Source organism: Sus scrofa, chromosome 3, assembly GCF_054392235.1.
Source record: "Sus scrofa isolate SSC_HxYL_T2T_F1_AM1 chromosome 3, Sscrofa_HxYL_maternal_Yorkshire_Landrace_v2.0, whole genome shotgun sequence".
Lineage (NCBI taxonomy): Eukaryota > Metazoa > Chordata > Mammalia > Artiodactyla > Suidae > Sus > Sus scrofa.
The window spans coordinates 30,072,307-30,099,050 of record NC_139385.1 but is presented as its reverse complement, the minus strand read 5'-3'; the positions used below and the strand labels follow the sequence as shown (position 1 = coordinate 30,099,050).

General features: G+C 37.2%; 1 protein-coding gene and 1 long non-coding RNA gene across 24 annotated transcripts in view; one reads left to right on the top strand and one right to left on the bottom strand.

Moving 5' to 3' along the window:
• Window positions 1-26,744, bottom strand: part of LOC102163149 (uncharacterized) — a 127,443-nt gene that overhangs the window by 11,346 nt on the left and 89,353 nt on the right. For 6 of the 11 annotated variants that reach the window (XR_014840611.1, XR_002342382.2, XR_014840610.1 and 3 more), the window contains one exon: window positions 11,321-11,466. This is a non-coding gene — a long non-coding RNA (uncharacterized LOC102163149). The remainder of the gene's footprint in view (window positions 1-11,320; window positions 11,467-26,744) is intronic. The other 5 variants (XR_014840621.1, XR_014840622.1, XR_014840612.1 and 2 more) reach the window with 1 other exon arrangement.
• Window positions 1-26,744, top strand: part of ABCA16 (ATP binding cassette subfamily A member 16) — a 223,369-nt gene that overhangs the window by 116,469 nt on the left and 80,156 nt on the right. For all 13 annotated transcript variants that reach the window (XM_085017369.1, XM_085017368.1, XM_085017370.1 and 10 more), the window contains 5 exons: window positions 292-586; window positions 10,795-11,041; window positions 11,184-11,388; window positions 15,380-15,599; window positions 18,369-18,539. In XM_085017369.1, the coding sequence (XP_084873495.1) occupies window positions 292-586; window positions 10,795-11,041; window positions 11,184-11,388; window positions 15,380-15,599; window positions 18,369-18,539 (1,138 nt within the window). The remainder of the gene's footprint in view (window positions 1-291; window positions 587-10,794; window positions 11,042-11,183; window positions 11,389-15,379; window positions 15,600-18,368; window positions 18,540-26,744) is intronic.

Genomic DNA, 26,744 nt, shown 5'->3' with positions numbered 1-26,744 from the left:
ACATGTAATTTTTTCTGATCATAAATACTACAAGTTTATTAACGAATAAAATCATTTTGATAATATTTTCAAATGTAGTAAGGTAAGAAACCAGATGTTAATCTTTTGCCTTAATACCTTACACAAGTAAAACTTTTCATACCATCTTGTTTTTCTGGGTTAAATTCAAGGATCTATTTGTATAATATGTGTATATCTTCTGCCATAAAAATTTGAAGCATTGGATTTTAACATGTATGTCCTCCTTGGATCACCAGCAATTCTAATTCTATACTCCTCTCCTCTTTTTAGTTTCCACTTTACCGCCAGCAGTTTCACTCCATGTTTATAAAGAGAGCACTGTTCAACTGGCGAAATTGGAGGTTGACATTGCTGCAGATATCAGTAATTTTGTTTGTCACTACTTATCTCTTAACAACTCTAAGCTTAGATTTTGATTTACCTGCCAGAGAATTGGACTTGAGTCAGTATGGTCGAACAATTGTGCCCTACTCAATTTCTGGGAATTCTGATTTGGCTCTGAATCTCATAAAAAACCTTAAAATTTTTCTAAAACTTAAGAATCAAGAACTTCGAAGAGTACAAGGTAAGACCCATAGTAAAAAAGAGGCTGCTGCTCTATGAAGACCTATATGTACCACTTGCAAAGAAGGAACTTAACTATGCTACTTAGCTACCCATTTCTTTCCTTTCTACTAATTACCAGTATCTTAGAGGCAGCTAAATCAGAGGCTAAAAATGTACACTTCAAGACAACTGGCCACAAAAGTTAATAAGTAATAGAAGCATTTTATCAGTAGATGGTCTTTAGCTAACTGTATCATCTTTCAGAGGATGAGTAAAACAGTCAAAATACTGTTTTGTTGTGAAATATGGCACAGAATTTCTATCCTGACCAGAATACAAAATGATTCTGTAAGCCCTCACAGGGTGGAAAATTATTTCTAAGAGCTGAAGATTGTCCTTCAGTCTACAGTATAGACCATCCTAAAAACAGGTGGCTGAAGACAATAGATTGACTTCTCAGAACTACTTTTTTGAAGATAGTGTAAATAACTACAGTTATTTTTTAGTGTTTACCTTTGGTAAAAACCATACTAAACACTTTCTCTGCGTTATCTTTCTTAATACTTTACGTAGTTTATTTTTTATCCACTGCTATGTAACAAATAATGCCAAAACCTGGAGCTCCCACCGTGCAACGGAACTAGGAGGTTGCAGGTTCGATCTCTGGCATCACTGAGTGGGTTAAGGATCCAGCATTGCCATGAGCTGTGATGTAGGTCACAGATGTGGCTCGGATCCTGTGTTGCTGTGGTCATGGCATAGGCTGGCAGCTGTATCTCCGATTTGACCCCTAGCTTGGGAACCTCCACATGCCATGAGTAATACCCTAAGAAGCAAAAAATAATAATAATGGAGAATTTTGAATTCTTGTTACGTTGGGATGAACTAATTTTCCACAAAAGCAGCAAAAATATTTCAAAAACAATTATTAAAAAATCAATTAGAATATTAGAAATTAAGCAAAAGCAGAGAACAAACTTTAAAAAATGTCTATTTAAAAAAGAACTATTGGAGAAGTTCCCGTCATGGCTCAGTGGTTAACAAATCCTACTAGGAACCATGAGGTTGCGAGTTCGATCTCTGGCCTTGCTCAGTGGGTTAAAGATCCAGTGTTGCCATGAGCTGTGGTGTAGGTTGCAGACACAGCTCAGATCCCGTGTTGCTGTGGCTCTGGTGTAGGCCGGCAGCTCCAGCTCCAGTTAGACCTCTAGCCTGGGAACCTCCATATGCCATGGGAGCAGCCCTAGAAATGGCAAAAAGACAAAAAAAAAAAAAAAAAAAAAAAAAAAAACTATTGGAGTTCCCGTCATGGCGCAGTGGTTAACGAATCCAGCTAGGAACCATGAGGTTGCAGGTATGAGCCCTGGCCTTGCTCAGTGGGTTAAGGATCCAGCGTTGCCGTGAGCTATGGTGTAGGTCACAGACACAGCTTGGATCCTGCATTGCTGTGGCTCTGGCATAGGCCAGTGGCTACAGCTCTGATTAGACCCCTAGCCTGGGAACCTCCATATACTGCGGGAGCGGCTCACGAAAAGGCAAAAAGACACACAAACACACACACAAAAAAAACTATTGCACCTCTATAAAAAATAAGGTCTGTGGCATTTTAACTTAGGACTATTCCTGTCACTCTCCCTTCCCTTAGTGTTTTGATATCCATGAAACCAGGAGCCTCACAGTTAATGGAAAGAACCAGTCTCTTCAGAGCCCTGTTGAAAACCCCATCCTGAGGGCATTGTCAGTACTTTGAAATAGCAACTCCCTGAAAAACTCCATTCTCAAGGCATTGTTGCTATTGGATATAAATCAGGGCTCAACTCTGAAAAAAGGCCTTTCCCCAGAGAAGTATTAAAAAGAATAGCAATCTGGTGGTAACATCACCACAGTTGGCTGAGGCCATGATTTAAGTTAAGCCCAACAAGAGTTTGGCCAAAAAGTAATTTTAAAGGAATACCTGGAGAGCTAGATAACCACAGTGAACTTTGAAAAGCTCTGACATGCCTACAGATCTAGAAAATTCAAAGTGGTAGTGTACATGGCCAGAGATGACCTAGGGAATGAGAAGGTTCCAGTAACTCGCTTCTAGCTGATATTGAGGCCCTATATAGGCAAGAAATGAAAGTTGCAGCTGACTTGTAAACTGCCTGAAATTTGAAGGTGTGTCTTCATGCACAGATCCCCTTGACAAAGAGTGGAAGACTTAATTGGCTTTAGACATTTAAATGAATCTTTTAGCTGATGACTAAATTATACCGATTCAGGTCTGATCCCTATAAGCTAGGCTTTTTTTTTAAGCCCCAATTTTTTTAAGTCCATCAAAGAAGTTAGTGGCTGCACACTGTAGAGAATACAGAACCTACGCAATTAGTCTACAGAAATCATTAACCAAATGAGCAGCAACAATTTTTTAAAAAGAACAGTAACAATAAACAAGGGTTAAGGAGGGGGATTCAGATACCAGATTTGTTACACTATCTTATATGTCCAATTTTCAACAACAGAAAGAAAAGGGAAAGAGGTGAGCTGAATTGTGTCCCTCCAGAATTGATATGCTGAAGTCCTAGCCCCTAGTGTCTCCGAATGTGACTGTGTTTGGACATTGGATCATTAAAGAAGTAATTCATTTAAAATGAGATCATTAGAGAGGACCTTCATCCAATATGATCAGTGTCCTTAAAAGAGAGTGAAATTAGGACACAAATATGCATACACAAAGGAAAGACATAGGGACAAGGAAGCCATCTATCAGCCCAGGAGAGAGGTCTCAGAGGACACCTACTCTGCCAACACTTTTATCTTGGACTTCTAGCCTCCAGTACTGTAAGAAAATAAATTCCTAAGCCACCCAGCTTGCAGTACTTTGTTTTGACAGTCCCAGAAAACTAATACAGAAAGAAACAGAAGAGTGTGACCCATACACAGTGGGGGAAGAAGGCCAATAGAAAATGTACTTGAGGGAGGCCGGATGTTGAACTTAAACTATAAATCAGCTATTACAAGTATTTTCAAAGTACTAAGGGAAATACATTTAAAGAACAAAAAAGGAAAGTATGGCAACTTCATCTTTCCAAGAAGAGAATTTTAATAAATAAATACAAATTTAAAATTTAAATGGAAATTTTTTAGTTGAAAAGCATAGCTGAGATGAAAATTTCACCAGAGGGGCTCAATGACAGATTAGAATTAGCAGAAAAATGAATTAGCCAAGTTGATGGTAGGTCAATAGAGATTATCCAGTCTGTGGAACAGAAAGAGAGAAGGAGGAGAGAGAAAACAGCTTCTGAGACATGAGGGGATAACATCAAGCAAACCAAAATATGCATGATGAGACTTACCAGAGAGCAAAGAGAGTAATAAAGAAACAGAAAAATATTTGAAGAAATAATGGCCAAAAACATCCCCAATAAGATGGGAAACGTTAATCTTTGCCTCAAAGAAGCTCAAAGAATTCTAGGTGTGGTAAACTCAAAAATATCCACACCTAGATACAACCTAGATACAACTGAACTGGTGAAAGTCAAAAAGAGAAATCTTGAAAGCAGAAGAGGAAAATGACTTATATCACATACAGGGATTATCAATAATAGTAACTTTTTAAAAGGTCATCAAAAAGAATAAAGAAATTGGGATATAATCACATAATGACATATCATATAGTAATAAAAAGCAATTGAATAAAATTGATCCAGAACAACATGGATGAATCTTAGAAATACAGTGTTGAATTGGGGAAAAAAATAACAGAGACTACTTAAAATTATGATACCGTTTTCATAGGGCTCAAACCAAACATCCTAAACCACATATAATTAAGGAATGAATACACATGTCATAAAAGGAAAAGAAAAAACAGCTGCTGACTCTTTATCAGAAGGAGACAGAAAACAGTGGGATGGCTTAAAGTGCTAAAGAAAAAAATGGCCAACCCCAAAATATTATATCCAATAAATTTCTCCTTCAAAAATGAAGAAATAAAAAACATTTCCAGATAAGCAAAAACAGAAATTCATCACCAGTAGAACTTCCCTATAAAGAAGTATTAAAAGTTTTTCTTCAGGGCAACTCCAAGATACATTATAGAAAACATGGCAAAAGTTAAAGATAAGGAGAGGATTCTAAGGGCATCAAGAGAAAAACAAGAGTTAATGATAAGGGAACCCCCATAAGGCTGTCAGCTGATTTCTCTGCAGCAATACTACAGGCCAGAAGAGAGTGGCAACATATATTCAGACTTCTAAAAGTGGAAATTTTGCAGCCTAGGATAGTCTACCCAGCAAGCATTTCATTTAAAATAAAAGGAGAAATAAAGAATTTCTCCAACAAACAGGAATTAAAAGAGTATAGCAATACTAAACCCATTCTAACAGAAATACTGAAAGGGCTTCTCTAAATAAAAAAGAAGTAAGAAGATATAGGATGGAGGGCATCAGAAATGGAAAGTAATCACTTAAATAAGCCAGTATACAGATTTAAAAGAGGGGGAAAAAACATTCTCAAAGTGACAGTAAACACAATGAACAGCAAAGGATGAACATGAAGATGTTTAAAAATGCCATCAAAACCATAAAATGTGGGGAAGGGAAGTAAGAAAATCTTGACTTTTTTTTTTTTTACAATATTTTTGAGCATATATGACTACTGGGGTAAAGCAAGCAGATATAGAAAGGGGTTAACATACTTGAAAAACAAAGCAACCAAAATCTCAACCAAACAATACACTCATAGAAACTAAAAAGGACACAAGCATAAAATAAATCATCCAACCAAAAAAAAAAATAAAAACAAAGGAGAAACATAGAATCAACTAGAAAACAGTGTTCAAAATGGCACTAAATACACATTTATCAATAATTACCTTAAGTGTCAATAAACTAAATGCTCCAATCAAAAGATAAGAGATAGGCAGACTGGATGAAAACAACAAGATCCTACAACATGCTGCATACAAGAGACTCACCTTAGGGCAAAGGACACGTATAAATGCAAAGTGAGGAGATGGAAGAAGATATTTCGTGTGAATGGAAAAGACAGAAAAACAGGAGTTGCAATGCACGTATCAGACAAAATAGACTTTAAAACAGAGGCCATGAAGACAAAAGGTGCTATTTAATGATAAAAAGATCCACTCAAGAAAAGGAGATTATATTCATCAATGTATATGCCCCTAATATAGGATGGCCCAAATGCATACAACCAATGCTAACAGATATAAAAGGAGAAACTGGTGGTAATACAATAGTAGTAGACTTTTAACACCCCACTCACATCAATAGACAGAAAAATCTATATTCTCTAGATATAAAGTCAATAAGGCAACAGAGATCCTAAGAGACAGAATAGAAAAGTTAGATTTAATTGATATTTTCAGGACAGTATATCCACAAAAATAAGAATATACATTTTTTTTCAAGTGCACATGGAACATTCTCAAGATTGATCACATACTGGGACACAAAACTAACCTCAACAAGTTTAAGGGTACAGAAGTTATTTCAGATATTTCCTCTGATCACAGTGGCATGAAACTAGAAATCAAACACAGAAAAAGAAATGAGAAAAAAACTGACTACATGGAGACTAAACATGTAACTAAAAAATCAATGAGTCAGCAAGGAAATCAAGAGAGAAATTTTAAAATACCTCGACACAAATATAATGAATACACAGCTATTCAAAATCCATGGGATGCCACAAAAGCACTTCTTAGAAATTCATAGCAGTACAGGCCTTCCTCAAAAAAAAGAAAAATTTCAATACAACAACTTAACCTACCACCTAAAAGAATTAGAAAGAGATTAACAAACAAAACCTAAAGTCAGCAGAAGGAAGGAAATCATAAAACTCAGGAAATCAATAAAATACATTCAAAAAACAGTAGAAAAAAATCAATAAAACCAAGAGCTGCTTCTTTGAAAAGGTAAACAAAATTGACAAACCTCTGGCCAGACTCACCAAGAAGAGGAGAGAATAACTCAAATGAACAAAATAAGAAAGGAAAAAGGAGAAATCATTATGGATACTGCAGAAACACAAAAAAGCATAAGAGAATACTTATGAACAATAAAATGCCAACAAATTTGACAACCTAGAAGAAATGGAAAACTTTCTAGAGACTTACAGCTTGCCAAAACTGAATCAAGAAGAAACAGATCAATGGAAAAAACTGATCTCTAGACATGAAATTGAATATGAAATAAAAATACTTCTTACAAAAAAAATTCCAGGACCAGATGGCTTCACAGGGGAATTCTGCCAAACATACAAAGATGAACTTAGACCCATCCTCCTTAAACTTTTCAAAACAGTTGAAGAAGAAGGTACACTCCCAAAGACATTCTATGAAGCCACCATCATCCTAACTATGAAAACAAACTTACAGGCCATTATCTTTGATGAATATAGATGCAAAGGTTCTCCACAAAATTTTGGCCAACCAAATCCAACAACACATAAAAACTATCATATACCAGGACCAAGTGGGAATCATGCGAAGTTCAATATATGCAAATCAATCAGTATCATACACCACATTAAAAATGAAAAGTCAAAAATGACATGACCATCTCAATAGATACAGAAGAAATATTTGATAAAATCCAACATCCATTCATGACTAAAAAAAAAAAAATTACCAAGTGGGTATAGAGGGAACCTACTTTAAAATAATAAAATCCATATATGAAAAACCCACAGCCAATATAATACTCAGTGGAGAAAATGTGAAAGCACTAAAATCTGAAACAAGACGAGGGTGCCCACTCTCACCACTGTTATTCAACAGACTATTGGAAGTCCTAGCCACAGCAGTCAGACAAACAAAAGAAAGAAAAGTCATCCAAATAGGAAGAGAAGAGGTAAAACTGTCACTGTATGCAGATGACATGATACTATATATAGAAAATCCTAAGAACGCCACCCAAAAACTACTCAAATTGATCAATGAATTCAGCAAAGTAGCTGGATAAAAGACCAATATTCAGAAGTTGGTTGAATTTCTAATTCTAACAATGAAGTATTAGAAAAGGACTATAAAAAACAATCCTTTTTAAAATTGCACCCCAAAAAGTTAAATATCTAGTAATAAATCTGACTAAGGAGTTGAAAGACTTATATGCTGAGAACTATAAAATGTCAATCAAGGAAATTAAAGAGGATTCAAGAAATGGAAAGATATACCATTCCCTTGGAATGAAAAATTAATATTGTTGGAATGGCCATACTACCCAAAGCAATCTACAGATTCAGTGCAATCCATATCCAACTACCCATAATATTTTTCGCAGAACTAGAACAAACAATCCAAAAATGTATATGGAACCATAAAAGACCCAGAATTGCCAAAGCAATACTGAGGAACAAAAACCAAGCAGGAGGCATAACTCTCCCAGACTTCAGGCAATATTACAAAGCTGCAGTAATCAAGACAGTGTGGTACTTTTACCAAACCAGACATACAGACCAATGGAACAGAATATAGAACCCAGAAATAAACCCAGACACCTACGGTTAATTAAACTTCAACAAAGGAAGCGAGAATATAAAACAGGAAAAAAAGACAGTCTCTTCAGTAAGTGATGCTGGAAGAACCGGACAGCTGCAAGTAAATCAATGAAACTAGAACACAGCCTCACACTGTGCACAAAAATAAACTCAAAATGGCCTAATTAAACATAAGATGAGACACGATAAAACTGTTAGAAAAGACCATAGGCAAAACATTCTATGACATCATACAAATGTTTTCTGAGGTCAGTCTCCCAAGCCAATAGAAGTAAAAACAAAATAAACCAATGGGACCTGATTAAATTCAAAAGCCTTTGCACATAAAGGAAACCATAAAAAAACACAACCTATGGAATAGGAAAAAATACTTGCAAATGATGCAACTGACAAGGGCTTAATCTCCAGAATATACGAACAACTCATACAGCTCAACAACAAAAACAGCCCAACTGAAAAAATGGACAGAAGACCTGAACAGACATTTCTCCTAAAAAGACATACAGATGGCCAACAGGTATATGAAAAAATGTTCAACATTACTAATAGAGAAATGCAAATCAAAACTAAAAGTACCACAACACACCAGTCAGAATGGCCATCTTTAGTAAGCCTACAAGTAACAAATGCTGGAGAAGGTGTGTAGAAAGGGGAACCCTCCTACACTGTTGATGGGAATGTAAACTCACACAACCACTATGGAAAAAAGTACGGAGGTACCTCAGAAAGCTACATAAAGAGCTACCATATGATCTAGAAATCCCACTCCTGGGCATATATCCAGACAAAATTTTATTCAAAAAGATACATGCACCCCTATGTTCCTTGCAGCACCATTCACAATAGCCAAGACGTGGAAACAGCCTAAATGTCCATCAGCAGATGACTGGATTAAGAAGATATGGTACATATAAACAATGTGTTACTACTCAGCCATAAAAAAAGAACAAAATAATGGTATTTGCAGCAACATGGAGGGAACTAGAGACTCTCATACTAAGCGAAGTCAGAAAGTCACAAACACCATGTGATATCTGGAAGCTAATATATGGCACAAATGAATCTATCTACAGACAAGAAACAAACTCATGGACATGGAGAATAGACTTGTGGTTTCCAAGGCAGAGTGGAAGGGAGTGGGATGTATGACGTGTTGGGGGTTAGTAGATGCACACTACTGCATTTGGAGTGGATAACCAATGAAATCCTGCTATATAGCACAGAACTATATCTAATCACTTGTGATGAAACATGTTGGAGAATAATGGAAGAAAAAGATTGATCCAAAAAGACTGGGTCACTTTGTTTTGCAACAGAAGTTGACAGAAAATTGTAAATTAACTATAATAAAAAAAATTTTAATAGCATAAAAAAGGATAATTTGCAGAACAGAAACAGACCCAGACTTTGAAAACAAACTTATGGTTACCAAAGGGGACAGGCTGGATCTGGGGATGGACTGGGTGTTTGGGATTGGCATATGCACACTGTGTTACATGGAACGACTGGCCAATGGGACCTGCTGTATAGCACAAGGAACTCTACTCAATATTCTGTAATAATTTATATATGAAAAAAATATCAAAAAGAATGGTTATGTGTATATGTATAACTGAATCACTGTTGTACATCAAAAATTCTCACAACATTGCAAATCAGTTATACTTCAATAAAACTTTAAACATAAAAAGATAAAAAAGAAGACATATAAAACAAAAAGCAAATTGTCAGGTATAAATCCTAGCATGTCAGTAATTACAATAAATATAAATGGGATAAACAATCCAATCAAAAGGCAGAGGTCTTTCAGACTGGAAATTTTACAATCTAAATTAGATTAAATGATTCTGGGGCAGAGAGAGTGGGACACAGTATACCAAAACTCAGAACAGCATCAAAAAGAATAAAATACAAACTATATAGGAATAAAAAGAGGTGTGCAAGACTTGTATACTAAACATTATAAAATACTGCTGAAAAAAAAATTCTTGATACATGAAGAGATAATCCATGTCATGGATTAGAATGCTGAATATTGTTAAGATAGCAGTTATCCTCAAATTGACCTATAGATTCAATACAATTCCTATCAAAATTCTAGATTTTTTTTTTTTGCAGAAATAGACAAGCCAATCCTAAAAGGTATATGGAAATTCAGATGACTTAGAAGAACCAAAGCAACTTTGAAAAAAAAAAAAACAAAACACTGCATTTGTTTTAGAGGAGAATAGAGCAAGAATTTCTGAGTAATTTACTGTTTTCTTAAGTTGTAGACTATATGGTGAGATCACTGTAGGGATTATGGATGGGATAGAATTCTTGAGGAGAAAGTAAAGATTTGAGATAGCCACACTCTGAAAATTAGAAAGGAAAGGACAGAGTTCTCATTGTGGCTCAGTGGGTTGAGAACCCGACATAATGTCCTTGAGGATGCAGGTTTGATCCCTGGCCTCACTCAGTGGGTTAGGGATCTGGGTTGCTGAAAGCTGCAGCATAGGTCACAGATGCAGCTTGGATCCATTGTTGCCATGGTTGTAGCACAGGGCTGCAGCTGCAGCTCTGATTCAGTTCCTAGCCCAGGAACTTCCATACGCTGCAGTGGGGCTGTACAAAGAAAAAGAAGAAAAGAAAGACATCACAGGATAAGGTGTCTTGATCTTTCCTCTCAAACATAAGTAGTAGGTGATTTATTACATGTTAATTCACTGACCAATTTCTTTCTTCTAGGTAATGTAAAGAATTACATATTGGAAAGTAAAGAATATCGTGACTTCTCCATTACTGCATTTTCCATTAAGGTTGAGAAAAACAAAACGATAGTTACTATTTTGTTCAATAATGAGGCATACCATTCAGCTGCAACATCCCTGGCAGTGTTAGACAACATTCTTTTTATGTCACTTTCTGGCCTCAATGCTTCCATTAGAGTCTCCAACAAACCTCAACCTCTCCCTCTTTATGGTTCTAATGTAGGGTATGTATGATTTTCTTTTTACTGGAATTGAGCCTTAATATGTATATATCTTGTTATCTGAGCATATATATTTGAAAAGAGATACTAAAATCAGCACTTCCACTTTTATTTCACTATTTATCTTTTATCTCATTTTCTGTAGGCCCACAAATGGAGTACAAGTAGCATTATCTTTGGCTTTTGGCATGGCCCTTGTGGTCAGTAGCTTTTGCCTGCAGACAGTGACCGAGAGAACCACTAAGGCAAAGCACATCCAGTTTGTGAGTGGCGTCTACTTACTTACTTACTGGCTCGCTGCTTTGCTGTGGGATCTCATCTACTTCTCCATTATCTGCTGCTTCATACTGGTGAGTGTCAGCTGAAATGGCATGAATGTTCGTTTTCCTATGTCACCCTCAGGAAATCTCTATCCAATGAATTGTATCCTAAAATTAAAAAAAAAAAAAAGAAATTTGAAACGACTTTGGTTTATGATGCCAGAGAATATATTGTGAAAACCTCATTATGGAAATGTAGTCCCTCATGTTCTTTCCATTGGAGAAAATATTTTACTTTTAAAAGTCTCTCTTGAACTGGTTTCCTATGGAATTGCTCAGCATTATGCCCAGGCCCAAAACCTACTTGAAAGGAAAAGGGCTATTATTACATGTTACTCGTCCCTTGCTAATCAAGTAGATAAGCCACAGCCACCAATTCCCAATGCTGGGCTCTCTGATAAAAATGGACCACAGCACATGACATAAAATCATGACTTAAGGCTTTTTGTTACTATTCCCCTATACTCCTATGCATACCCCAAAATCCCAGATGGCTGGGTCTGCCAAACAGAACTGAATCTGACCCACACACCCAGTTTTAGATAGTGAGGAGGTGGAATAAAGAATGAGCATGTGGAGTTACCATCGTGGCGCAGTGGTTAACGAATCCAACTAGGAACCAAGAGGTTTCGGGTTCGGTCCCTGCCCTTGCTCAGTGGGTTAACGATCCGGCGTTGCCGTGAGCTGTGGTGTAGGCTGCAGACGCGGCTCGGATCCCGAGTTGCTGTGGCTCTGGCGTAGGCCAGTGGCTACAGCTCCAATTTGACCCCTAGCCTGGGTACCTCCATATGCCACGGGAGCGGCCCAAAGAAATAGCAAAAAGACAAAAAAAAAAAAAAAAGAATGAGCATGTAAGAATGGTACAGCATTCTTTAATGATTTTGCTCCATAGTGAACTTGGCAAATTATTTTATTTTGTGTGCATATTTGAGGGTGAGGAAGATGGGAACCTATATAGTTATCCAAGGGATAAACCCATGAGTAAAGGAGGGGTAAGGTTTCTTTGTGTAGAAAAGGGACTGGGGACTTAAATATGAATAGGACTGTGTCTCAGCCTTCAAATGTTCACTGTTCAGCAATGGACACAGAAATGAAAATAGATCATTATAAATTATAAACTCATGCTACTATAAAAGGATGAACTATTAATTCCCATTCAGACTATATCATGAAATGATAAAAACTAGTTGTTGGAGGGAAAAGGAGACCATTTTAGTCAGTTTGGCTCCTATAGCCATAAGAAAAGCTCATACAGTAAGCTCTAGTATTGGTTCTGAAAGAGAACCAGGATCCTTGCAGCTATAACAGCTGCTCAGCAATGCCAGCCTCCTGCTCACGGCACAGCAGACAACCAGCATAATAGAGGAAGACCACCAGCCTTTGAGGGCCACAATTCTCATCATTTTTTTTATCTTTTGTCTTTAGGGCCGCACTCGCAGCATATGGGGGTTCCATTCGGAGCTACAGCTGCCAGCCTATGCCACAGCCACAGCAGTGCAGATCCGAGCCATGTCCACAGCCTACACCACAGCTCACAGCAACACTAGATCCTTAATCCACTGAACAAAGGCCAGGGATCAAACCCACGTCCTCAGGAATACTCGTCAGGTTCATTAACCACTGAGCCATGACGGAATTCCCAGTTGTCATCTTTTGCCACAGAAACTGGGAGAGCTGATCTAGGTATGGTCTCTTTACATGTCCCCTCCATATAAAGCAGTATTGGAATCAATGAGAAAATACCTGAATCTTTTCCTCCCCATACCAAGGAACCATTCTTTCCCTGGCTCTTTCAATTTGGCTGGCACACCCAGTTGTCATTTCCTGGTTAATCTGTAAATAAGCCCATCCTTTGTTAATACTTGTACCAACATTGCCATTTTGTGCTCACAAGAAAAGTTACTTGTCGTATGTGTTTTATGTGTTATGTCATTCAAAACCACAATTATCTGAAGTGACTTCAGTTTATCATATTTTATAGGCAAAGAAATGAAGACTCAAGATGGAAGTTACTTAGCCAAATGCACCCAGCTAGTACAATTTCAGAACCCTGATTGGTGTTATTCCAAAATGCATTCTCATTTATACACTCAAAATCATCCTGGATAATGCACTTTAAACTTACTTCTGCTCTCATATTCCCAGTTCCCTCTGTCTTAGCATCTTACTTTTCTCTGATCTTATCTTCTCGTACCCTTTTGGTCTGGGAGCGTTCTCTGTCTCCCATCACCCCCAGAATTCCCTTTCATGGTTCTCAGACTGGAGTTCTCTGTGGATTCTTAGCTTTGCTTATTTATCTGATCTGGCTATCCCTTTGTTTTAAATGATACACTCCCTTAATCTTTGCTAGTCGGTTAAATGCCACCAGCTGGACTTGTTCTTGGACCCATCAAGAGGAGGCAAGATCTTACCATTTAAAAAAAAAAGGATCTTGTCATTTAACAATATTAAGTATATTTTGTATTCTTTATTTCATTGATGTGTCTATAATGTGCCACTACCAATCAGTTTTAATTATGGTGGTTTCATAATATATTTAATTACTTTTGATGGATTGACTTCCCTTGCTTCCCCCATTAATCATCTTCTGCAGAATTTCCGGCTATCTTGATGTTTTGTTTGCTTACATGTAATTTTTAGACTCAGCTTATCTAATTTCAAAAGAATAAATTCCATTGCTATTTTTATTTAGAGTAATTTGGGGGAGAATTCACATTTTTACCATGTTGAGTCAGACCCTATCTAAAAAACAGGGTATGTGGGCTCATGTATCCAAGTAGAAATTTAAATTTTCTTTGAAATAGATTCCAATTTAAGTGGAGTTCCCATCGTGCCTCAGTGGTGACAAACCTGACTTGTAGCCACAAGGATGCAGGTTCAATCCCTGGCATTGCTCAGTGGGTTAAGGATCCAGCATTGCTGTGAGCTGTGGTATAGGTCGCAGATGTGGCTCAGGTCCAGCATTGCTGTGGCTTTGGCATAGGCTGGCAGCTGCACTCCAATTCAACCCCTAACCTGGGAACCTCCATATGCCACAGATGTGGCCCTAAAAAGACAAAAGACAAAAAAAAAAAAAAGTTATCCCTAAACATTATAAGCCTTGGGACAAAGCTGCTCTTAGGTTACCTGCAGTTTCTTTCTGACTTGTATTTATTTTATTTCATCCTCTTAATTGGAGTGGTGGGAACCAGCTGTACTTATAACCGGTCAAGTTCTTTCACCTAAGATTGTTGATTCTCTTCGTATACTTTCTTTAAACACTATTGCTTAAATATAAACTACTTCCAACTACATCATAGGGTTGTAATGGGGTTATTCTTGGTTAACTCTTCTGTTTATTGGTGGCCCTACTAAATAATTTTGTAATGGCTTAAAAGGGGCAAACTTTCTGTCTTTGGAGAAACTGTAGTTACCAACTTTGCCATATAGATTATTAATTCTTTAATAATTCTAGAGGTTCCCTTCTTCCTAATCCAGCCATTCTAAATGTCTGCTTCCCTACTGATTCAGGTGGCATGAGGAATAATTGAATAAAGAGGCTTCTGAGTTGCTGAGATAGATATAAGTGTAGTTCAGGGAGAGAGTAGAGCCAGAGGGTGGGCTAAATATGAAGAGTGACACAAGGAAGGTTACATAATATTTCAACACCCACAGGGAAAATCTTTAGAGATATAGTCTATTTCCTAGGTCATTTGGCGGCGGGCGGGGGGGGCGGGGCGGATTCAGAGTTGGCCTTAATGCAGAGATAATTACTTTTACTTTAATGGTAGGAGGAAAAATTAAAATTAATGTTGTTCCAAACAGGAAAAAAAAAAAAGTATAGACATCTGTTCATGAAATTCCTCTACTGAGGAAGAGGTAGTTCCCTTACGGTTCATTTTTAATGGGTAGGATGATTTAAGTAATGAATAGTTCCATGCCGCAATGAAGGCAATGCTTGCTGCTTTCTCAGTGTTCTGGCTCAACTTCTTGTTATTTCGGTGTGCTTCACCTTGCTCTTTACTGGTGCCTTCTGTCCCAGGGAGTGTTCATATACTGCAGAGTGGATGCATTTTTCGTGAATTACCACTTTCTGGACACAATGATGATCTTTCTGCTGTACGGTTGGTCTGTTGTTCCCCTCATGTACCTTGGAAGCCTCCTGTTTTCTAGTAGTCCCATTGCCTACATCAAGCTCACCCTCTTCAACTACTTCTCAACGGTTTTCAGTGTCGTCTTTCACATCATGGTGCAGCACACTGGTAAGGACTTCACACAGTTTTCCCCTTCTCCAAAGACTACATTAAATAAATGAAAATGAAAGAACTTGAGGATGAAAATATTCATTGCTAAGCTCTAATATTTTCCAGGTATCTGTATCTTCAGATACATTGGGTATCTGCAGACCTGTGAGTTTTGAAAATCAGCAAATATTTATTGAATAGGTATGTGAGAAAGAGGTTGAGGGAGAGAGGAAACGGAAGGGGAAATGGGGAAGAGAGAGAGAGAAACTAAGCTCTTGAAAGGAGCTGGACTCAGTGTCATTTTAGCCTCATGAAACAAAAAGGAGAAGAAATTACAGTACAAATGTGCCAAACTCTTACGTCCTTTGAAAGATCCCCCTGCCTCACCCTTGACTTGCTCCTTCAGTTCTAACATCTTGACAGCACAGTGGAGCAAGCTGAGGAGCCTGGAGAGCAGAGGTTCTAGCGTGTATCTCCTTCCTGATTTAATGAAGCACATAATCTTGAACCTGCCACTGAGTACCTTTCAGAAGAAAGCAACTAAATATGTGAGAAACATGGGCCTCATTAGACCAATTTCTCTTCCTTTCAGGCCTGATTTTCCCCATCTTCTTTTTCTGATTATGGAATTTAAAGAGAGGCTACCTTTGCCAGTGATCACAAATAAGATTTGTTTGTTTCTAGGGCATTTCTCTATAAACCTGAATTTTGAACTATGTATTAACATACATGGTTATGTTAGGAACTCAGCCCTCCCTCACATGACCGGAACCCATCAGAAGAGGCCTCCAGATTCATTCCCTGACTTTAGGCCTTGGCCTCACACAAAATGAAATGCAGTGTATGAACCAGGCATAGATTTTTCTTTTTTCACACTTCTCCAAGTATTTTGCCATGTGAGTAAAACTTGAGCCCCTGCACAGTAGGCTGAAAAAGCCAAGTAGGAATTATGCATTCATTCTCATTCCCTGAATTAATGACATTGTTGGCAGTCACTTTTACACCATCTATAGATTCCACCAGTGATCTCCCCTATTAATTGATCATGTTTCCAATTCTATCCTATGTGTATTTTCTTTCTAAATTTTCTGTTAGTAACTAAAACCTGTGGACTCTTGCACCAAGGTCCCCATATTGCCTCCTGACCTCAGGTAGAACTGAAGGTCGTATTCGCATAGCAGCTTGTCCATCATGCCTCCCTTACAGAGTCTTCTTCCCTATGGGCAGCCAGTCTATAAAGTCCTCAGATTCTCCTAACAGAAGGTAAAGATGGTCTAATAATTCTAATCTTTCTTATTGTCTCATTTCTGAGAGTTTACTGTCTGGCCATAGCGTATTGTCTTAATTCAGAGGAAAGGGCTTTGGGGCACATTAAAGTAACAACATTGATTTTGCTCTAAAACCCAGATAATATGGGTTTTCTGAATTCCCACTTCTATTAATGAAGACTGTCTCCTGGGGTGTGGCTTTATGGACTTCCAAACCTGTTCACTTTATTGCATTATAATATAATTTTTGTCTGCAAGAGATAGTTTAGAAAGTTAATTCCATTTCTGTGGTTGAAAAAAATCAAAGTACACTTCTGTCCCTTTCGCTTATTGTAGTAATGGATCCCATCTTTTTTCTAATAGTTAAGTTCTGCCACCTGGCTTCTACTGTCTAGGATCCCATTATAGTTTGTCAGGGAACCAAATTCTATTGCAACATACTCTGCTGTCATCTTCACCCTACAGAAGACAGCAAACACAAAGCTCTTCGAGAATGTATTTCTTTTTTATTTTTATTAAAGTATTACTTGCATTAAGAAAAGTTCAGAGACCATAAATGAACAGCTTAATACACACAAGTAAACATGCTAGTGAAATCTTCCTCTCTCCAACCAGGACTTCCCATGGGCCTAGACCAACCAAGAGTTAGAGAACAGAGTCCTTTGATTTAGTCTATATACATAATCCTCCCAGGGCAGGGAGAAGGGTAGAGTAATGATTCAAAGGGACAAATAAAAGAAATATGACAAAGAGACTGTTGGATGTGACAATGACAAATTCAGTGGAGACTTCCCTGCCCAGAAGGATGGAGGTCTGAATAAAGTGAATAGCCCTCCCACTTAAAACAATAATATATGTTGGATAAAACATTGTATAAACTTTTTTTTTTTTTTGTCTTTTTGCCTTTTCTAGGGCCACTCCTGTGGCATATGGAGGTTCCTAGGCTAGGGGTCTAATCGGAGCCGTAGCCACTGGCCTATACCACAGTCACAGCAACACCGGATCTTTAACCCACTGAGCAAGGCCAGGGGTCAAACCCACAACCTCCTGGTCGCTAGTCGGATTCGCTAACCACTGCGCCACAACAGGAACTCCTAAACTTTTTAAATGCATCATTGGTCTTGCAAGAAATTTCAGGTTGGAGAGGCCAGCAAAAAAATGAAATTCACAATCCCAGGATTTTCCATTTTGTAGGCTGCATAGGGAACAGAGGAAAACCTAAGGCCATGCCCAGGTAGGGATTTTAATAGCTGACCCACCCATAAGGAAGGTGGAAGACAGATCCTAGGGAAATACTGTTAGCAAAAGTCTTCTCTTGAAGTCTGTCATTGTCAAATCCATGCTACAGGCCATGAAGTTAAACAAGCTTAGTGACTTAATAACTACTTTTTCCTCAAATATGATCTACTAGATTGGTAATTCTTTGAGAATGGTTTGATCATCTTAGGGAACTTTGTTTTTTATGGGAGGTTCATTACTTTCTTAATTGAAACTAATCTATCATCTTTTTTAATTATAGCAATTGACATGCATGAATCCGCAAGAACCTTCCTGGGTAATGCATTAATGATGCTGCCTAATTACAACTTTGCAATGAGTATCAGCAAATTCTTTGATGACTACATGATGAAAAAACTGTGTACCACACACAAGCAATTTCAAAGCATCTATGTGAACTGCAACAAAATATGTAAGTATCTGGAGTTCCCCAGCTCCTTAAAAATTACATATTCCTTTCTAGACTTCAGTATTTACACTTATATTGTGGAAAACAAGAGAAACCTATCATTCCTTCAATTGAGATAGTAAGGCTTGCTCTTTTGAGTGCTTTTCTATACCAGAGTTACTATCACAGACGAGCAGAAAAAAAGCCTCAAAATAAAATCCAAGATAAATTTCATGAAGCCACCACCAAATTTAGTATGCTTTACTGCTAGTTACTCACCTACAATGTGAAAAGTAGCTTAACATATATTATCTTGACTCTTGACAGCACCCTAAGTTCTTATTATCCCAGTTTTATAAATGATGGAACTGAGTGCTTCACTTAAACTGAAGATTAAATAAGTTCCCTAGGACACTAAGTTTATGGTATCACACAGATTATAGAAAGGTAAAATCACAGCCAGATCACAATCAGGGAAAAAAATAATAGCATTATACTAAATGTTCCATATTTGAGGCTGATTCCACATTTCAGATTGATTCTAAAAATTGAGAAATAATGAGTATATTTGCTATATGTGTATGTGTGTGTGCAGTTTGTCCTGGAACCAAATAATTTATATATAGCCAGCCACCAAATTGTAAATGTAATGGTATTTCACTAAATCAGTGCAGGATGAAATATAATTATTAGGGTCAAGTTAATTATATTTTTGAATGATTCCTGAAAAACAAAAATTATGTCACATTTTAGTTCTCATCATATGTGCACCATAAACTCTTTTTTAAAAACAGCTCTGATGAGTTATTGTTTACATGCCATATCATCAGTTTTAATTTAATTGCATTTTATTCATTACTCTTTCCTATCATATGATTCCATTATATTTGGAATCCAATATACAGCACAAATGAACCTTTCCACAGAAGAGAAACTCATGGACAGGGAGAACAGACTTGTGATTGCCAAGGGGGAGGGAGTGGGATGGACTGGGAGTCTGGGGTTAATAGATGCGAACTATTGCATTTGGAGTGGATAAGCAATGAGATCCTGCTGTATAGCACAGGGAACTATATCTATCTAGTCACCTGTGATGAAACATGATGGAGAATAATGTGAGAAAAAGACCCATATATATATGACTGGGTCACTTTGCTCTACAGTAGAAAATTGACAGAACACTGTAAACCAACTATAATGGAAAAAATTAAAATCATTAAAAAAAAAAGACCTTGTTGGTTGCATCATTTGCAGCTATTTTCTCTCATCCCATAGGTTGCATTTTCTTCTTCTTTTTTTTTTTTTTTCATGGTTTCCTTCGCTGTGCAAAAGCTTGTGGTTTGATTAGGTCCCATTGGTTTATCTTTTTTTTTTTTTAATTTCTATTGGCTTTGGAGACTGACCTGAAAAAAAAAAAACATTTATATAGTTGATGTCAGACAATGTTTTGCCTATGTTCTTTTCTAGGAGTTTTATGGTTTCTTAAGTCTTTAAGGCATTTTGTCTTTTTTTTGTGCATGATGTGTGGGTGTGTTCCAGTTTCACTGATTTACATGCAGGTGTCCAGTTTTGCCAGCACCACTTGAAGAGACTGTCTTTTTCCCATTTTATATTCTTGCCTCCTTTTCGAAGTTTAATGGACTGTCGGTGTTCTTGGTTTATTTCTGGGTTCTCTGTTCTGTTCTGCTGATCCATATGTCTGTTTTTGTCCTAGTACCACACTATCTTGATTACTGTAGCTTTGCAGTATTGCCTGAAGTCTGGGAGTAACAGTTATGCCTCCTGCTTGGTTTACTTTCCTCAAAATTGCTTTGCCAATTCTGGGTCTTTTATGGTTCCATATAAATTTTTGGATTGTTTGTCTAGCTCTATGAAAAATGTCATAGGTATTTTGATAGGGATTGCATTAAATCTGTAAATTGCTTTGGGTACTATGGCCATTTTAACTGTATTAATGCTTCCAATCCAGGAGCATGGGATATCTTTGCATTTCTTTGATTCTCTTTAATTTCTTTGATTAATGTTTTATAGTTCTCAGCATATGGGCCTTTCACATCCTTGGTTAGATTTATTCCTAGGTATTTAATTTGGGGGAGTACAATTTTAAAAGGGATTTTTTTTATATTCCTTAATATTTCATTTTTAATATATAGAAATGCAACTGATTTCTGAATGTTAACTTGTATCCTACTTTGCTGAATTTGTTGATCAGTTCACATAGTTTTTGTGTGGAGTACTTAGGGTTTTTTATATATATTATCATGTCATATGCATATAGTGACATTTTTACCCCTTCTCTTCCAATTTGGATACCTTTTATATCTTTTGTTTGTCTGATTGGCGTGACTAGGACTTCCAACAATATGTTGACTAAAAGTGGTGAGAGTGGGCACCCTTGTCTTGTTCCAGGTTTTAGTAGGAAGTCTTTCAGCTTTTCTCTGTTGAATATATTGAGTGTGGGTTTGTCATAAATGGCTTTTATTGTGTTAAAGATATGTTCCCTCTATACTCGCTTTGGTAAGATTTTTTTATCATGGATGGATATTGGATTTTGGCAAATGCTTTTTCTGCATCTACTGAGACGATCATGTGGTTTTTTGACTTTTCTTTTGTTGATACAGTGTATGATGTTTATTGATTTGCATATATTGAACCATCCTTGTGAACTTGAGATAAATCCCACTTGGTCACGGTATATGATCTTTTTTATGTGTTGTTGGATTTGGTTGGCTAAAATTTTGTTGAGAATTTTTGCCTCTGTATTCATCAAAGATACTGGCCTGTAATTTTCTTTTTTTGGTACTATCTTTGTCCAGTTTTGATATTAAGCTGATGGTGGCTCCATAGACTGTCTTTGGGAGTGTTCCTTCTTCTTGAATGTTTTAGAAAAGTTTAAGAAGAATGAGTATAAATTCACATTTGTATGTTTGGTAGAATTCGCCTGTGAAGCTATCTGGTCTTGGACTTTTGTTTGTAGGGAGTTTTTTTTTTTTTTTTTTTTTTTTGTCTTTTGTCTTTTTGTTGTTGTTGTTGCTATTTCTTGGGCCGCTCCCGCGGCATATGAAGGTTCCCAGGCTAGGGGTTGAATCGGAGCTGTAGCCACCGGCCTATGCCAGAGCCACAGCAACGCAGGATCCGAGCCGCGTCTGCAACCTACACCACAGCTCACGGCAACGCCGGATCGTTAATCCACTGAGCAAGGGCAGGGACCGAACCCGCAACCTCATGGTTCCTAGTCGGACTCGTTAACCACTGCGCCACGACGGGAACTCCTGTAGGGAGTATTTTTAATATTTATTCAATTCCTAGTGACCTGTCTGTTCACATGATCTTTTTCTTCCTCATTTAGTTTTGGTGGGTTGAATGTCTCTAGAAAGTTGGACATTTCTTCTGGGTTATCCAGTTTGTTGGCATATAATTGTTTATAGTATGCTCTTATGGTTTTTTGGATTTTCGCAGTAGCTGTTGAGATCCCTCCTTTTACATTTCTTATATTGTGTATTTGGGTTCTCTCTCTCACGGTGTCTGGCCAGAGGTTTGTCAATTTTGTTTACCCTTTCTACTAACCAGTTCTTGGTTTTATTGACTTTTTTCTGTTGTTTATTGAATCTCTATTTTATTGATTTTTCTCTATGATCTTTATGATTTCCTTCTTTCTGCTGACTTTAGGGCTTTTTTTTTTTTTCTTTTCTTTTGTTTCTCTTTGGGGCCATACCTGCAGCATATGGAAGTTCCCAGGATAGGGGTCAAATCGTAACTGCAGCTTCCAGCCTATGCTACAGCCACCTACAGTGCAGGATCCTAGCCTCATAGGCGACCAATACCACAGCTCATGGCAAAGTCTGATCCTTAACTCATAGAGCAAGGCCAGGGATTGAACCTACATCCTCATGGATACTAGTCAGGTTCATAACTCACTGAGCCACAATGGGACTCCCTGACTTTAGGTTTTGTTTATGTTTTTTTCTGATTTTTAAGTGGTTGGTCTGGTTGAGGAAGGCCTGTATCACTATGAACTTCCCTCTAAGAACTGTTTATGCAGTATCATATAGATTTTGAATGGTTGTGGTTTTTTTAACCTTTTAAAAAATTTATAGTTGATTTACAGTGTTTTGTCACTTTCTGCTGTACAGTAAATTGACCTAAATATATTTACATATATACATTCTTTTTCTCATATTATCTTCTATCATGTTCTGTCATAAGTGATTGGATATAGTTACCTGTGCAATACAGCAGGACTTCATTGCTTATCCATTCTAAATGTAATAGTTTGCATCTACCAACCCCAAATTCCCAGTCTATTCCACTCACTCCCACTCCCCTTTGACAACCACATATCTGTTCTCCATGTCTGTTTCCATTCTATAGACAGGTTCATTTGTGCCATATTTTTGATTCCACATATAAGTGGTATCATATGGTATTTGTCTTTCTCTTTCTTACTCACTTCACTTAGTATGAGAATCTCTAATTGCATCCATGTTGATGCAAATGGCATTATTTTGTTCTTTTTTACAGCTGAGTAGTCTTCCATTGTGTATATATAACACTTCCTCTTAATTACATTCATCTGTCAACTGACATTTAGGTTGTTCCCATGTCTTGGCTATTGTGAATAGTGATTCAATGAACATAGGGGTGCATGTATCTTTAGAAAGAAAGTTTTGTCCAGATATATGCCAAGGAGAGGGACTACTGGATCATATTGTAGTTCTATAATTACTTTTCTGAGGAACCTTCGTACTGTTTTCCATAGCAGTTGCACCAGTGTACATTCCCACCAACAGTGAATGAAGGTACCCTTTTCTCCATACTCTCTCTAGCATTTGTTACTTGTAGACTTATTAATGATAGCCGTTCTGACAGTGTGAGGTATCTCACTGTAGTTTTGATTTGCATTTCTCTAATAATTAGTGATGTTGAGCGATTTTTTTCATGGGCCTGCTGGCCATCCATATGTCTTCTCTGGAGAAATGTCTATTTAGGTGTTCTGCCCATTTTTCAATTGGGTTGCTTGGTTTTTTGCTGTTGAGCTGTAGATGTTTGTATATTTGGGAGATTAAGTCCTTGTCGGTTGCATCATTTGCAACTACTTTCTCCCAGTTTCTAGGCTCCCTTTTCATTTTTTTTTTTTTTTATGGTTTCCTTTGCTGTGCAAAAGCTTGTCAGTTTGATTAGGTCCCACTGGTTTATTTTTGTTTTTATTCTTATCAGCTTGGGAGACTGACCTAAGAAAACATTTGTACGTTGATGTCAGAGAATGTTTTGCCTATGTTCTTTTCTAGGAGTTTGATGGTGTCTTGTCTTAAATTCTTTAAGGCATTTTGAGTCTATTTTTGTGTGTACTATGAATGCATATCCTAGTTTCATTGATTTACATACATGCAACAGTCCAGGTTTCCCAGCACCACCTGCTGAAGAGACTGTCTTTTTCCCATTTGATATTCTTGCCTCCTTTGTTGAAGATTAATTGACCACAGGTGTCTATGATTCTGTTCCATTTGTCCATATGTCTGTTTTTGTACCAGTACCACATTGTCTTAATTACTGTAGCTTTGTAGTATTGCCTGAGGTCTAGGAGTCAGACATCCTGCTTATTTGTTGTTTTTGGTTTTTTTTTTTTTTTAACTCAGGATTGCTTTGGTAGTTCTTGGTCTTTTATGGTTCCATATAAGTTTTTGGACAAATTATGTCATGGGTAATTTGATAGGATTGCATTAAATATGTGGATTGTTTTAGGTAGTATGGCCATTCTAACAATATTAATTTTTCCATCCAGGAGCATGGGATATCTTTCCATTTCTTTGAATCCTCTTTAATTTTCTTGCTTAATGTTTTATAGTTATCAGCATATAAATCTTTTACCTCCTTGATCAGGTTTATTCCTAGGTATTTAAATTTTGGGGATGTGATTTTAAAAAGGACTTATGTTCTTTTTAAATATTTCATTGTTTGTGCACAGAAATGCAACTGATTTCTGAGTGTTAATGCTGTATCCTTCTGCTTTTCTGAATTTGTTGATCATTTCAAGTAGTTAACTCTGTTTTTCTCTTGCTGCCTTTCTAATCCTCCCCTTAACTTTTGCTGTTTTTATTATAATATGTCTTAGTGTAGGTCTGTTTGGGTTCAACTTGTTTGGGTCCCTCTGTGCTTCCTGTATCTTAAAATCTGTTTCTTTTAGATTTAGACAATTTTTCAGCCATAATTTCTTCAAATATATTTTCAATCTGCTTTTCTTTTTATCCTCCTTCTGGAATCCCTATTATGCATAGATTGGCATGCTTTATATTATACCAGAGATCTCTTATATAGCTTTCATGTTTTTTTCATTTGGTTTTCTGTCCTGATTGGGTGATTTCCATTATTCTTTCAAGCCACTTATTGGTTCCTCTGCATTATTCATTCTTCTTTTCAATGCCTTTTACTCAGCTTTTGTCTCTGCAGATAAACTTTCCAATTTTTCTTCATTCCTTAGAGTTTCTAGTTCCTTTTTTAAATAATTTGCATTACTGTGGATATCCACTCTTAATTCCTTCAGTGTTTTCATTACCTCCTTTTTGAACTTTTAGACTGCAGAGGTCCACTTCATTTTTGCTCCTTGAATTTTTCTGTTCTTTTATCTGGGGTTGGTTCCTGTACTTCTTCATTTTGCTTCTGTAAGTTTGTTCTATAAGTTTAGGGAAAACAATTATCAACATAGTCTTGGAGGGCTGTTTATATATGGGAGCACTCTTGGGTAGCTTGTGAGGGTTTACTATTTTTATTTGGCGTGAGGGCTGCTTTGGGGTTGGATGCTTGCTGTCCCTTTCCTCAGTGTGTGGAGGCTGTTATCCCATTGATAGGGGGGTTGCTGGTGTACAGGCTTTGTATGCTTCCAGGGAGATGGAGGCAGGGCCAGTAGCCATTGGTTTAGCAGCATATTGTTTAGCTTCCAGGAGTTAGTGGTTTTTTTGGGGTTTTTTTTTTTGTTTTTTGTTTTTTTTCTTGTAGGTAATTTCTAGTCTCAATAGCATTGTAGTCAAAGAAAATGCTAGATATAACTTCAATTTTTAAAAAATTTACCAAGGCTTGATCTGTGGCACAGGATGTGATCTATCCTGGAGAATATTCCATATGCCCTTGAAAAGAATGTATATCCTGCTGCTTTGGTGTGGAATGTTCCATAGATATCAGATAAGTCTATCTGGTCTAGGGTGTCATTTAAGGCCTGTGTTTCCTTGGTGACTTTCTGTCTGAATAATCTGTCCATTGATGTAAGTAGGGGTATTAAAAGTCCCCCACTATTATTGTGTTGCTGTCAGTCTTTCCTTTTATGGCTGTTAGCCGTTGCCTTATGTGGTACTCCTATGTTGGGTGCATATATATTTACAATTGTTAGATCTTCTTGGATTGATCCTTTGAACATTATGTAGCGTCCTTGTCTCTTTGACCTTCTTTATTTTAAAGTCTTTTTGTCTGATATGAGTATTTCTACGGTTTCCATTTCCATGTCATACCTTCTTTAATCCCCTCGCTTTAAGTCTGTATGTGCCCTTAGGTCTGAAGTGGGTCTTTTGTAAACAGCATTTATATGTGTTCTGTTTTTCTATCCATTCATCCAGTCTGTGTCTTTTTGTTGGAACATTTAATCCATTACATTCAGTATAATTATAAATATGTGCTTATTGCCATTTTGTTTTGGATTTTTTGATTTTTTTTCTTCCTCTTTTTTTTCTCCTCTTATGATTTGCTATCTTTAGTGTTGTATTTGGTTTGCTTTTTCTTTTTCATGTGAGCTTGTCTGAAAAGCTTTTGATCTCTCCGCCAAATCAGAATAAGAGCCTTGCTGGGTAGAATAGTCTTGTTTCTATGTCCCTCCCATTCACCACCTTAGATATACCTTGACACTCCCTTATAGCTTGCACTGTTCCTGCTGAAAAATCAGCATTATCCTTATAGGAGTTCCTGTGTATGTTAAGTGTTGCTTTTCCCTTTTGCCTTTTTTTTTTTTATAGTTGATTCGCAGTGTTGTGTCAATTCCTGCTGTCTAGCACAGTGACCCAGTCATATACACACACACACACATTTTTCTCATGCTATCTTCCATCATGTTCTACCCCAAGAGACTGGATATAGTTCCCTGTGCTGTACAGTAGGACCTCATTGCTTATCCATTCTAAACGTAATACTTTGCATCTACCAACCCCAAACTTGCCATCCATCCCATTCCTTCCCCCAGCCTGTTGG